Genomic DNA, 14,769 nt, shown 5'->3' with positions numbered 1-14,769 from the left:
CACTGTACCCCCCCGAATTCCACTCCGCTGAGGCGGGGAGCCTGGCGGCCGCTTTAACAATACAGAGCTGGTGCCCCAGAGCCACGCATGCGCTCCACGAGGGCAAAGCCACTGACTCGACTTTCAGTCTGTCACGCTACTAGGCTTCTTCTTGTACATAATTTATACGCAGACACACCGTCCGTCTCTCTACAGAGTCAGGTGTGTGGCTCTGGCCACGGAGACTGCAGGGGTGAACGTGACAACCACACGTCAATGTCACCGACAGAAGCAGGAATCGAGCACCAACGATGGCCGAGCCTGCTTTATTCAACAGTGACATAAAGGCTTCCCTGTCCTTCCTCTTATACGCTCCACTATTCCTACGTCAAGCAGACCTAGCCGGATACTTCCTCTCAGTGACACGGCACTCCACGGGCAGCAAGATGAAACCCAGAGCTGCCTCTGGGGCGATAAACGGACAGGAGAACTGCAGGAAAACATGACCACTGTTGACGCTGACGAGGGGAGGGAGGACCAGGAAAACGAACCCGGATGTGGCGCTGGTCCCAGAGACCCTGGCAATGCCTTCCATGAAGCCAGATGTCAGGCAGCCAGCACCGGACCGGGCCGCTCCGCGAAGGGGAAGCTCCTCCCTCACTTTGGTCACCAGCCAGACTGGTCTCCCAGGCGGGGCAACCGCGCTCCTCAGAGGGCTGGAATTATCCCACAAGAGCCGACCCCGTCACCGTGAACCCCAGACGCCGGCACGGGGCAGGGGCGGGCCCAGGGGTCACGCTCCTCACCTTACCTGACTTGCTCCCACGTCCTGGTGGCCAAATGCAGGACCCAGAGGTCCCTGTAGTGGTAGAAGTGCTCTCCATCGGGAGAGGCAAACTCCCCGCCAAAGATCCACAGCTGTCCGCCGCCCTGGGGCACCATCACAGCCTGTTGAGAGAATGGTGACAGGTCAGGGCACAGCCATACAGCTCTCGGGGAAAACCGGAGCCCCTCCCCCAGAACACCCGGTGCCAAGCCCTGACCTCGTCTTCAAATGCCTGCCCCGTCAGGTCCTTCTCATATCCTGCCCCTCTGTGGTTCTGCTGAAGGCCCAGGACTCACAGGCCACGTGGGAACCAGGCGGGGCCGCCTGGGCTGACAGAGCCACACAAGCCATTGGTGGGCCAGCCCGCCCTGAGAGTCACCAGCCCTGGGCCCAGACAGCGAAGGAGGCAACTGGGCCTGTCCTTCACACCAAGGGGGTGCAGGACGGGAACCCGTCGAGGGGCCGTCTGGCCAGGGGCTCACATGCAGTGCCAACGGCAGCAGGCACAGTGTGGCCGGGGCAGGGGAACTGGGTCGGGGGCAGCTAGACGCCAGGTGCTCCAAAGCAGCCCGTGTGAATGCCTCCTGCCCTCGCAAACCGCCACGGGCAAGCACACAGTGGGCGGTCAGATGGTGGTTCCCAGAAGGCCCGCCCCGGGCACCCTCCGAGCACCCTGGGGCTTGCACTGCAGTGCGGTCCTTCGCTTAATTAAGCTTAACGCTGCAGAACTGCGGCTCCATCACCGATGCTGCTCCTGTCCTGGACTAACTGGAGGGTCCTGGTGACACACTTAGGGTGATGTGCCCCCCACCACCACCATTTTCACTCAGTCTTGTGCATCCTCTCAGGACTGACCTATCGAGACAAGCCAGCTTCCTAGGACTCTAAAACCCCAGTAATTATAAAGAAAGAAACTGACCACTTCAAATCTTTAAACCAGACGTGAGGATTAGCTCAGGCCCAAACCTAACACGTTTTTTTGAGCTTAATGAAGTTTAGGTAGTACTTTCACGCTACTCGATACAATGTAGTTTTGAAATATCATATTATAGAAGCTACTGAATGTCCCAGGGTAACACCACAAATAATGCATTAACTGGGAAGAACAGTACAGGGAGAATATATGTATATATACATACACACACACGCGCACATACGTGCACACACACGTATACACACGTATGTACGTGTACAGTCCAACTAATATGAAATGCATAGAAATATGAATCACAGGTGCAGAGAAAAGATGCAGAAAATATAAATTAGGAGTTCTGGAAGAATGGACAATGGACTTACTCTGCTTTCATTATCTTCATTTTTTTTTCACAATGAATATTTATTACTTACATAATCAGTTTTCAGAGTCATTCTTAAAAAATGAAGTCAAACTCCAGGCAAGAAAAAAGACTGTGACCAGAGTGTGTCTCCCACGTCCCATCACAGGCAGAACTCTGGGGACGACACGAAGGTGGATTGATGGCCAGTGATCTGAAGGCTCTGTATTAACCTCCTCCTCAAAGACCATAAACACCAAGAAAGAGCTAACATACTACTCAAGAGAAGATGCAAACTATAGGGACAGGCATATAACTTCCACTTCTGCCCAGGCTCAGCAATCAGCACCATGCCAGCCCTCCCACTGTAAACAAGGAGGAAACTGGACAAAACCCATGAAGCACGACAGCCAGACAGCACGACGTGCAGGACCGTGATCCTGAGACACGGTAAAGGGGCAAGGTCAGCCGTCTGACCCCACAGGCAGTTTCACAGCCTCGTGGTCCTGCTGAGCTGAGGAAACAGAAGCCAGAGCTCCAGGATGCTGAGGCAGCTGGAATTTGCAGGGCCAAGCACCCTGAAGTCTGGCTGGGTTCCCCGGGAGCCCATAAACACTAAGCTGCACGTGTGCAGACTGAGACCACCCGAGGCCGGGCACACGGTGGGCACCATCACTGTGAGGCTGAAAACTTGAAAACGACCTGAGCTCACAGGGGGCTCGGAGACAGACAAGTTCCAAGCAGAGTGACAGGTGCCACTGAATACCCAGGGCGTTCACTAGAGACCCCAGCGAGGCCACGCCATAGAGCTACCATTCTTCGAGGGAGCCTCCAGAGTCTCATGGTGATGGGCACGAGGCTGCGCCACCCACCAGGACGAGACTCACCATCTGTTGATGAATGAAAACAAGCGAGACGGCCGGCCCTCCAGCTGCCCTCTGCTGAACGGCGCCACGCTCATGGCAGGAGGGGCCTGGGCGTCCCAAACACCACCCACTTTACTAGCGTGACACAGACTGAGGACGCTGTCTCCTTGTGGGCCAGGCTGAAACTGCAGAAGGCACCTCAACAAGGACAAGCTGACAGAGGAGGAGTATGAAGACCCCAGGGGAATGCTGTGAATGCGAAGACGTGAGAATCTGAAAAGACAAGAACCGCCCTAGTGCTCAGGGATGTATCTCAGCTTTGGGGCTTGCCCAGGCTTCCCTAAGATCCGCTTTTGCATCCACAAAGTCTATCATCTAACCACACAGTTCCAGCAGAAAAATGTGACCCACATCAACAAGGTTGGTCAACACAAAGAGACCAGAAATGATACAGATGAGAGAATCAGCAGACAAGGACTTGAAAAGTTATAAATATGTCCAAAGACTTAGGAGAAAACATGAACATAATAAACAAACATGTAAACAACCAACATTCCCTGGATCTAACAGAGGCAAAGCACTGCCCAGAGACCAAAGTAGGACGGCACTGCTCCCCATACAAGGCAGGGCTGTCCTAGCCAGCATCTACTTTGCTACTTGTCCCACGAGGCTGTATGCTTCCCAGGTGTTTGGGTTTCTGTATTGTTGTCTTAACCGGAATAAAATCATGTCTAGAAAACCTTAACTTCACAACTCTCTAAAAAAAGGCACAATGGAGTCCAAACAACATACAGACTCTGTGAATGGATTCTGACATCAGCCACATACGTCAGCTTTGTGAAAGCCAAGTCCTAAAAACGTGCCAGGCCATCAGGACCAAAGGAAACACAAAATATGGGGCATCACCAAGAACGGCAAGTGTGTCTTTTTTGTCGCTGTAGCCCAGCTCTAGAAGAGTGCCTTGCATGTTAAAGATGCTCAGAATTTCCCAAGGAACAAGACCGCAACACCTTCTCGGATGGACGGCAACGAAGCTGTGACTGAGCTGGAGGAAAACACTCCCTGCAGCTCATGTGGGCACTGTCGGTGCAATTCTGCTCACGCAGGAACAGGCATTTTGTAAACACTAACTCTTCTACATAAACGGCTTACTGCTCATGCTTGCACCAAGGCCGACGAGAACGGAGGTGACATTTTTTTAACCATAAGGAACCTTCTGTTCTACTGTATGAGAGAATGCATTTTGTTTCAAGTGAGTTTAGTTAGTCATTGCTTGGGGAGAAACAAACCATCAGGCAAGTAACAAAATGTGAACTCTGTCTGCGCCCGCACCTCCCACTCCCCCACGCCTCAATCCTCAACAGTCCCGTCAGCCCGTCCAGGCAGGAGCGTCTGAACATTCTCCCCAAGGGAGGGTGCCAGGAGGGGAGCACCTGCCAAAGCCTGACAGGTGAGGCCTGACAGGTCGTCGTCAGGCACACCTTCAGTGGGCCTCGTGACCCTTTCCCTTCTCTCACTGGCTGTATTCATTTCAGAAAAGGCCACTGAACTCTCAAATTACACACTAAAATAACTTAACCACTGGACCACCAGGGAAGTCCCGGGTTAAGACTCCACGCTCCCAATGCAGGGAGCACGGGTTCGATCCCTGGTTGGGGAACTAAAATCCCACAAGCCACACAGCACAGCTAAATGAACGAATGAATGAATAAAATAAAATAACCCCCCAAAAATCTAGAGAAAAGACAGAACGAAGGGTCCACGTATAAGCTTTCTCTTTCTACTCATTTTGCCCCTAACTGATTCAAGATAAAGAACATGGCTTCTATCATCACATTCATAACCTAGTCCATCATGAGGAGAAAACTTTTTTAATATCTATTTATCTATTTATTTGGCTGCACCGGGTCTCAGTTGCAGCACGTGGCATCTAGTTCCCTAACCAGGGATCAAACCCGGGCCCCCTGTGTTGGGAGCACGGAGTCTTAACCACTGGACCACCAGGGAAGTCCCGTGAGGAAATTTTTATGTCTCAGAATTTAACGTAGTGGAATTTGAACTGTAATGACCTTTAGGCAAAAGACTTTATAAGCAATTATCTGTTTCCCACAGCCCTGATTTGGTGTGAAATTCACAGAGTAAACAGCAAGCCAACCTTATCTACAGGGATAATAAGCCTCAGACTCATGAAGTACTCACAGGATGCACACACAAACCGGAGCCTGCCAAAGTAACTTAATTAAAAACCTCAGACTTTTTGTCAAAAGTCTCAATGACACTAAGACTTCAAGGACAGAGTTAACGACTGATGAAAACGGATAAGAAAACGAACACCAAAGAAGCCCCTCAGCCTGCGTTCCTGGGGCCCAGGAACTGGAGAGGCGTTGAGCGGGGAGCGCTCCCCGCCGGATGGGCCGGGATGGGACAGGACAGGACTAAGTGCTTGGCCTGGAGGCCTGGGGTGGATGCATTCTCAGAACTGGAGAGGGCTCCGGCGAAGGGACTAGAACTTATCAAGATCCATTTATTAGTCTTACTAAGGCATAGTTTTTAAATCAGAAAGCAGTGCATGCCTCTCTTCCAGAAGATGAACCAGTCCAAATGCCTGCAAGCCCGGCTATGCACGAGACGCCTATGCAGTTCAGGCAGTCAGCTCCCCCTCACAGACCCCATTTCAATCGGGAGGCTATTCTGAGCACAGGATTAGAAAAAAGAGAACCACACACTGTGGAGGGATGTTTCAGTCGTGCCGCAGCAGGCTGACACTGGAGAGGTATCACTCTTTCAGATTATCTTTTGAGCCCCAACACTGTCCCGGGTACAATAATGGACAAGAAAGACCAATGCCTGTCCTCGTGGAGCGTACGAATGTGGAACCATGAAACCAGGACTCCTTCCCTGGTAAGTCATCGGCTCTGAAGGAGCTCGCTGGGGTGAGTGGAAACGAGCTGAAAGCATGCCGACCTGGCGCTGCTCCCTCAGCGTCCCTGGGCACGACTCACTTCACTCTGCAGTAGCTACTTTCTGTAACCACTGACACCTTCCGTTCTGTCTTCTTGTTTTCATCTCTCTGGTCACCAGATCTTGGGCCTGTGGGAGCCTCTCTCACTCAAATACAAGAGCCTTTTTCTGACTGCTCCACGCCAGGCACCACGTCGGTATTTTTACCTGGCTTCACACCACCTGCAGGAGCAAGAGTTCACCTCCAGCCTCACAGGTGAAGGCTAAGGGTGAAGCAGCTCAGAAACAAGGCCAAGTTGGAGGCGGCAGAGTGAGGACCAGGGGCAAGGTCCAGCGTTTCCATACCAGGCTGCCCGCCATTACCAGCTCTAAAGGTCTGTCATGGAATCCTGAGCCAGAGCCCCAGCGAGAGAGGAGGGGAGGCTGATGGCCATACGGACACGTACCTGGTGAGCACAACGCCTCGGAGGTGGGTTGGGGATTTCGACTTTAGTCCAGGCGTCCTTCCTGATGTTGTAGATGTAGAGTTCATTATATAAAAAAGTCTGCAGAAAGGAAGAGGTACTTTAGCGTCACGAATGGTGCTTCCACACAAGCGACAGCAAGTGGAAGGTAGGATCTCAATCACTAGCTCTCCTCAGGAAACGTGTTTTCTAAGGCTGGTCCCCGGACCCTTCAGGGTGATGACACAATGACAAAGACCATCTCTGGACCGCCACGCAGGGAAGGCGAACTCAGGATTTTGGAACTGTTTCATCTATAGCTCTGAAACCCAGGGCTTTCTGGTCTGCTCAAAAATAAAAATTACAGGTTTTACAATTTATCAATTGCTCTGCAATTGATCAGCACTTTCCCTATTCAAACACCTTTGGAAACCCATCATGAGGAAGAACAGCAGGGTACTGGCCCACCTCACGCAGGCGGTAAGAGACATGACCCTAAAGGTCCCTAAAGGACCCTGGTGGCTTGTCAAGGACCATGGCCCAGGCCAGTCCTGACATGTAGACACACAAGAGGGGAGCTCAAGGACCATGAATATCTGATATCAGCTTAAAATGAAGTTTCCTCTAAATGAGACCCATGAAAACTTGGAGGGAAAAAAGAAAATATATACGTAACTTTTTGGCCATTGAAATATTCACCTCCGAAAAGGATTAATTCTTCTTTTTCAGGATGAGCACAGAGTGAGGCATTTAACCTGCAAGAGACACAAGCAGCAGCTCAACACAAAATCAAACCACGTGACGCCCAAACTGAGAGCCGCTCTCCTTTCCATCAGAGGGCTTCACCACCAGGGACGTGCCTGTCCTAAACTTCTGTGAAAGAGGAGCCTGGCGCTGAGGACAGAAGCTGAGGCACCGCCCTTAAAAGCAGCCTCACCGTCAAGACACTAACACCCCGGCTCAGTCTCCTACGAGGGCAGGGGCTACTCACACAGCGTTTGGCTGAAAATCAGCAGCAGTGGGAAGTCCAGGGGCTCCTATTCATGTGCCATTTTCCAGAACTGTCCTGTTTCAAAGGTCTATCCTCTTAAATCACAATCTAAACTGTTCTAAGAGGTCCAGTACTGAAGCATTTCAATATACAACCCAGATCCCTTCCATCTAGAAAATGCAAATACTTTTCTACTTACTTCACACAAGAGGACAAGGGAATAGCCATAAGGGAATTTTAAGGAGGTCCTGACCATTGCAGCAGGAAGTAATGAAGGGTATGGTGACTGAGAGGGAAAATACCCTTCTTGCAGAAACCCTTAGAGCGGCATTCCCCAAGGTGCCCTCCACCACGTTAATCCCACAGGACGCTTCTCAAAGGGAAAAGGGTTTCAAGGTCAAGGAAGTCTGGGAAATCTGAAAACGTTTTCTCCTGGGGATTTAATGTAGACAGAGACGTTCTATAGGCTGAGAAACGCTGTAGCCAAACCCTCAAGTCAAGAAAGTGCACCCTGGGCTCTGGTACAACCAAGCACCTCATCCTCATGTCCCCATTAAACTACCTCTGAGCCAAGACGTGGGGACGCACACACTTAAACTTGGTAGTTTTCTTGGGTTTTTCCCCGTAATGCGATAGAGACGTGGAGGTGAGAAGGTACTAAGGTTACCACCGAAACGTCTGCATCCCAGTAGATTTCAGCTCCAACTGCTCCCTTCTGCCAGGAGGCTTCCCAGCTGACCCATGGAACTGCCAATGTCTCACATCACATTGTGACATTACACCTGGCCTTTTTGGGCAGCATACTTTAGGAAAAATGTCATCCAAAAAAATGAACCCACATTCAAAGTGAATTCCCTCAGGGGTGCTGTACAGATAAAGCCTCAAAGGTCTCAAGGACTTACCCGCTTCAACAATTCAGATGAAAACGTCCACCGACCACGTGTGACTCTTATGCTTGGCCTCAACGATAACATGATAAACACAAAGAAAATAATAGAAGATTCCTAACGGAATTTAAGAGCCAAAGAATAAGAAGGATCTGCAACTTTGGGAGCTGCACAGTCGCTTGTGTCTGCTCAGGGGTAAGCACACTGCTCCCAACCCTGAACAGGTAATGATCCCACGCCGGGGGCGAAGTCGTGGGATTCGGGGCCATGCCCTGCACCCACTGAAGCAGAGGGGGCACTCTTACCACCTCCCTTCCTGACGTGCTAGACCAAGGCGTCCACTCAGGCCTGAGGGAAACAAAGCAAATCATTTCTCAACTGATCAAGACAGCCCCGGATGCTCGTGCAGTTAAGGCATTTCCCCTTCTCCAAAGGACACGGCATCTCCTTATCAGGGTCACTCAGCCTCCCTGGGCTCCTAGCTTGATGTACTCCGTGTCCGGCCTCTGCTCTGCCAGGAGCAAGTGTAAGAACTATTGAGCCTGAATCCGTGATCAAATTAGAGAACTGACATTCCGGAGCCAAGGGGACAAGAAGAAAGGAGCAAGAAGCCAGTGAAAACCACAGCCTGGGGCTTCCCTGGTAGTGCAGTTGTTAAGAATCCACCTGCCAATGCAGGGGACACAGGTTTGAGACCTGGTCCGGGAAGATCCCACATGCTACAGAGCAACTAAACCCGTGCGCCACAACTACTCAGCCTGCACTCTAGAGCCCGCGAGCCACAACTACTGAGCCCGCGAGCCACAACTACTGGAGCCCACGTGCCTAGAGCCTGTGTTCGGCAACAAAAGAAGCCACCTTAATGAGAGGACTGCACACCGCAATGAAGAGTAGCCTCCACTCTCTGCAACTAGAAAAAGCCCGCGCATAGCAACAAAGACCCAATGCAGCCTAAAATTAATTAATTAATTATTTTTTTTAAAAAACAAAAGAAACCCCACAGCCTGCTCCTTCCACAGGGTCTCAAATCCTACAAAAGATGCTGGAGCTCCTCACATAAACTACAAACCCACCTAAAATGGCTAACAGTTTACGCTTAATGGTCACACTTTTCACACGAGAATTTGAAAGCATTATGAACGAACACAGCAAAAAGCTATCACGATTTTAAGTTTCGCACCGTGATGGGCCTTTAGAAACCTAAGAAGCAAGGAGAAGCTCACGGACTGCCCACAGACTGTCACCAGGTGGCGAGCAACCAAGCCCACACAACCTCCCTGACCGGCAGAGCAGCTGTGCCAGGAGAGCTCATTACTGTGTTTCTACACGACAACGAAGCTGCGTTGCCTCACTCCCATTCTTCCTAAGTGGAAGTGAAAAAAATGTTTTGTGGGAGCTGATCTGGCGGGTTTTCATGATGAAAATGTCCCAAGTGCCTGGTTACTTACAAAAACACGGTGCCTACTTCAAGCACTTTTCCAATCTATACCAGAAAACTTCAGGTCAGAAGCTACACTGGAGAGTCCGTGCTGCTTACCTTGGAGAAGGTGGGGAGCAGGGTGTCTCCACGATCCGAGTCTTTCTGGCATCGAGAGCCTGGAAGTGGGCTATGAGGGCTTCGAGGTCCTCCTATAGACAGACAAGCCACCACACGTGAGACCTTTTCTTAAACCCTATCACGGGGCCAGATGCCTGGGTCAGCTTTCCCCAGCCCCTCTGACCTGACCGGGGTCCAGTCACATCGGTGAATTACAACTTGTTTCTCCCATTTCAAACACACAGAACCTGACACACGTGCAAATGCTCAGGGCCTGACCTTCCCGCGCACGGCATGTGCATCACCTCCTTCCAAACTCTCACCCCACCCCCCAAGGCCTTCCTCTCAGACAAGCCCACCCAACTTCACGCCAACACCTTCAGCCACCCCTGGAAACCCAGGCCTGGGCTACCGCACCAGCCTGCTTTGCTGTCTGCAGAGCAGGGTCTGATGTTTTCTTGCTCACTTATTTATTTTGTTGCCACCTCCCTCCCACCAACATAAAACATAAGCTCCAAATGAACCAGACATGTCAGTCTGCTTAGAACGGCGCCTGCGCGGTGGGGGCCCGACATCTCTCAGCTGCAGCCAATCCGTGTACGAAGGCCTCCACCTTCGCAGAAGGACCGCAGAAACCAATTTAGACGTTAAGGCGCCCATTTCCGTGCACAGCTGGGTAGCACTGGCACTCAGTCTTCCCGCCCTCAGTCCCTGCATTTACAGTAGTCCCGCCCACCCCGCAGTGATGCATGATGTCTGTCACGGGAAAGTCTACCATCCTTCTCTTCAATGCTCAGCCCAGCACCTTGCTCATGCTGACACCTGGCATCTGTCCCCCACATTCTTCCTCCCATCCCATCCCACCCCACCCCACACTACCCCGGCTCTCCTTCCCAGGCTCCACATTCTGCAGGGCCTGAAAGCAGGTCTTCCAGACCCTTCTCCCTCCCTCGCCTGCCTCACGTCCCACCCCACCTCCTCACTCTCCCAGCCGCACTGGCTTCCTCTCAGCTCCTTTCCTCAGAGCATCACACCCCCTGGGCCTGAACAGCCACCCACAACCCCGCCCCCACCGTGTGTACCCCCTTCACCTTCCCGAAGGCAGCCACTCTCTGGAACGGAGGGCTCGTTACTCTCACACCATCTCTCTATACTTTTACTACACGTTATGTATCCCTAAACTACGTACGTTATTGTTTTAGGTTTTTCAATTCCATGTAAATGTTATCGTACTGAACATTCCCTTGCAACTTGCTTTTCTGCTTAACACTGCTGAAAGAAAGGTCTGATGCCCTGAACCCGTTCGTCGTCATGGTGGCAGAGCTACATGGCTTCTGCACCATCCAGCTGCTGCTGAACATCTGGGTCAACTCCAAAATTTTCTTTTTTACAAGAAATACTACCTCGGCCGTTCTAGTACCTGTCTTTGTGTAGCTGGGGGTAATTTTTCCAAAGTAAACCTTTAGGTGGGTAACTGCTAGGTTGTAGCTTCCACTTTTCTAGGTATTGACAAGTTAGGACCCAACTGGCTCTACCAATTTTCACCTTCGCGGGAGTCCACAAAAACACCCGTCATCCTGCTACTCCTACGTGTAATTAGGTACTCAAGATAAGTTACTGAACCGCTGCACCCTTACAGGAAGACGTGCGTGGAGAAGTGACTGCTGGGGCCTCAGTAAGCTCAGAGCTCCCAGTCCACTGTCACTCACCCGGGAAATTGTCTTCCTTAAAGGGAGAAGGGAAGACGGGAACAAGGTGGGAGGAAGGCGTGGCTGCGACGAGCAGCGGCAGGCCTGGAGGGAGAGCTGCTGTATCAGTCCTGGGGCGAGTGGCACTGACACCCACCTGGCTAGGCCGGCAGGAAGCATCAAACCCCGTCACGCGAGGGCAGGCACGAGCACGGTGTCTCTGGTTGGGAGCAGGCCTCGTCGACCCCTTAGTTAGGAGCACAGGCTCTGCCGTCGTGTAACTGAGCAGGACCCTATGAAGCCTTCCGGGAACAAGAAACCGCACCCCTCCGCCCCCGCCCCCCCCCCAACATGTCCTCTGCCTGCCTCTTGTCTGTAGAGAAACTTTAGCCTCCTAGGCCTTCCCGAGTTCCAAAGAATAAATTTAATCAGAGAAGGGAGAAAATGCAGAGAGAAGAAAAAGAGTCAAGGAGGACAAAATAATAATAGTTTGATCTTAAAGTCAAGGACCTTTAGTCCCTCCTCAACAGCTGCATTTGATACTCTGTGCCATGTCCTGGGAGCTGTTTCGCAGACATGGAAACCCTCACCAGGTGGAAGAAGTTAACTACATGCTGCCCACTGGAACGCAGACCCCAGACGGGCTGGAAACAGGTTAATGATGTTGACTCCCGATGACCTCACCACCAACCAACAAGAAGAATGTCCACAAGCTGATCACACAGCCCACAGCACCCCCTCCCTGACCCTGTCTTTAAAAACCTTCCTTAAAAGCCTTCGGGGAGGTCGGGTCTTTTGGGCACCAGCTGCCTGGACTCCTTACTGGGCACCTGCAATAAACCCCGCAGTTTCCCTCACCACAACCCAGGGTCTGTAGGTTGGCTTTGCTGCGTGCAGGCAAGGGGACCCAACTTTGGTTCGGTGGCTGTCGGGTGACTCGCTTCAACCCCCACCTCCTCCACATCTCGCCAGTTAATCTAGTAGCCGCTCCCCATGCCCGCACGTTGAACAAATCTCACCAGATTAAAACAAGGTCCAGGAGCCAGGTAAGCTTCCCTCCTACCACTCTAAGGCAGCACTTCTCAAGTGGCTGAGCATCCCAATCACGGGGCCGAGGGGCTGGGACAGGGCAGGTCTGGTAGCACAGGCAGCCTAGTCTGGGAAAGCCTCTCCAAGGTGACAACAAGCTGAAAGATGAAAAGGAGCCAGTGTAGAAGAATGTATTTGGGGTTGAGGTGCAGAAAGAAGGTGGCATATCTGAGACACAGCACAGAGTTGTGTGGCTGGAGGGGAGTGAGCCCAGGTGATGTAGGTCTCCCCAGCAGGGTGAAGAGATGGAGCTTCAATAGGACAGTGTAGAAGGGGAGGAATCTGCGCGACAGCCACTTGCAGGTGTCAACCAGGTATCTGAGACATGAGTTCTGCACTGGGCAGAACTCCAAGTTGTCCCCCAAGACCACTCGCTTAGTCCCCCTGCCAAAAAATAATAGGAGACAGGGAGAGAAAAAGCTCAACCCCATTATTTGACAGATGAGGAAATGGAGACACGAATGCCTTAGGAAGAAAAGGGACAAGGGTATGTGGTTAAGAGCTCTGGATCAGGGACACCCGATCAAATTCCAGCTCCAAGCCACCTCACAGCTGTGTGACCCTGAGCTGCGTGTAACCTGTTACCTTCTGACTTCCTGTCAGATGGGGACGCCAAAGCTACCTAACTAAATTGGTTGTAAGAATTAAAGCCCAGAGAGCACAATGCCTGGCACGCAGCAAACACTCATTAACCACTATAAACCGCCCCGGGTTAGGGAGCGCGTGAACAACAGTCAATTAAGAGCAGAGAGCGCTCCTCTAAGCTCAGCACTGATCCATGTGTACACACTTCTAAAGATAGAGAGAAAGAGGGGGAGAGAGTAAGAGGGGGAGGGAGGGAGAAAGAGAGACAGAGACGGAGAGAGACACAGAGAACTGTTTTGGAACGCCCCACAGTTCCACTTACTTATTCCACTGACGCTCACTGCTCAGGGCTGCCGTGAGGATCACGTACCCTCTTTTAAAATCGAGGGCTGAGGCTTGCAGAGGCGCGCCCGCTCAGCCCGGCCCCTCCCAGCGCCCAGCACAGGGGGCCCGGCTACGCACGAGACCCGGGACGAAGGAGGCCAGCCCGCCTTCCGGCCCCGCTCACCTCCTCCTTCTGCGAGCGCTTGGACACCTTCTTCTCCATCTTGGCGGCTGTCTTCTCCGCCCCGCGGCCCTTCTTCTCTTTCTTGCCCTTCTTGCCCATCGCGCCGGGTCAGAGGAGATGCCGAGACGCCTGCAAGTCTCGAGCGGCGCGCAGCGCGCAAAAAATACGTGCTAGGCGGCGCGCAGAAAGCGCGTCACTTCCGGTCCGCCCCCACCGCGCGCTTCCGAGAGAGTGGGCGGAACGGGCGGAACGGGCGGAACGGGCGGAACGGGCGGAACGGGCGGGGCGGGCGGGCCTCGCCCCGGGGATGGATGTTTTACTGGTTGTCTGTGCTCCGCCTTTGGAGACGGGTTTGAGGGCCTCGGGCTCTGGGTGGCGTCCGCCTGGAAGCAGTGGGGCCCCGTCTCCGTCCCCGTGCCGTCCGCCCTCAGCTCGGAGACCTCCTCCCGGGGACTCGATGCCTGCTGTTTCCGCCGCCACCGGGCCCGGGCCTGAAGATTGGCTTCAGTTTCTGCCGTGTTTACGCATATTGCTTAGTGCATGCACATTGCACAGTGACCCAGTTGGGTGACTTGGTAAATGAGCCGCGTTTTGTCAGCGCGAACCCTTGTACGAGTCAAATGATTGCTGTGCCTTCGTTCCCCACAGAAACGCTTATGCCCTTAAAAGATTCGCAGACCCTGAGCACCAGATATTGTTAGGGGCTGAGGGTACTGTGCTCAGCAAGAAAAACAGCCCTGCCAGTCCGCCTTCTAGGTGACTCCTTAAGTGTCCTGTGTGAGGCGACTTGTTTCTCCATGATCGAGCAGGGCTGATGACACCCCCTCCAAGAGCAGTCAGTGTTCCAAGTCTGGGAAGCCAAACCGCCCGCTAGCATTTGACTCAAACGACTTAGTAAATGGGAAAAACCACAGGTAGAACGTGGAATGCTATGGTTTGGACAGAGCAGAGTGAAAACGCTTCGCATTGCTTAGAAGATGTCATATTTGGGCTTGTGATCAAGGAAACAGGACAAATTAAGGACAAGCAAACATTTGGCAAAGGGAAAGCATAAATCAGGAAATAATCTCCTTTCCTACTTTGTGGGTGAACTGCCACAAGGCTCAGCCTTAAAGAAATTGAGACAGGCTGAGAC

The 14,769-nt window shown here is 52.3% G+C and overlaps 1 protein-coding gene across 6 annotated transcripts in view; it reads right to left on the bottom strand.

Annotated features, from left to right (window-relative positions):
- The window catches only part of KLHDC4 (kelch domain containing 4), a 63,273-nt gene extending 49,486 nt beyond the window's left edge, over positions 1-13,787 (bottom strand). For 2 of the 6 annotated variants that reach the window (XM_029242711.1, XM_029242701.1), the window contains exons 1-5: positions 13,635-13,787; positions 9,765-9,856; positions 7,026-7,104; positions 6,353-6,451; positions 791-927 (exon numbers count right to left, since the gene is read on the bottom strand). In XM_029242711.1, the coding sequence (XP_029098544.1) occupies positions 791-927; positions 6,353-6,451; positions 7,026-7,104; positions 9,765-9,856; positions 13,635-13,733 (506 nt within the window). In that variant the 5' untranslated portion in view covers positions 13,734-13,787. Of the gene's footprint in view, positions 1-785; positions 928-6,352; positions 6,452-7,025; positions 7,105-9,764; positions 9,857-11,609; positions 11,677-12,471; positions 12,640-13,634 lie in introns of those variants that run through there. The other 4 variants (XM_029242738.1, XM_029242716.1, XM_029242726.1 and 1 more) reach the window with 4 other exon arrangements.
- Positions 13,788-14,769: the final 982 nt, after the last annotated feature.

Source organism: Monodon monoceros, unplaced genomic scaffold, assembly GCF_005190385.1.
Source record: "Monodon monoceros isolate NGI ecotype Baffin Bay Population unplaced genomic scaffold, NGI_Narwhal_1 Super_Scaffold_10, whole genome shotgun sequence".
NCBI classification, from domain to species: Eukaryota; Metazoa; Chordata; class Mammalia; order Artiodactyla; family Monodontidae; genus Monodon; species Monodon monoceros.
This window is presented reverse-complemented; position numbering and strand designations above follow the sequence as displayed.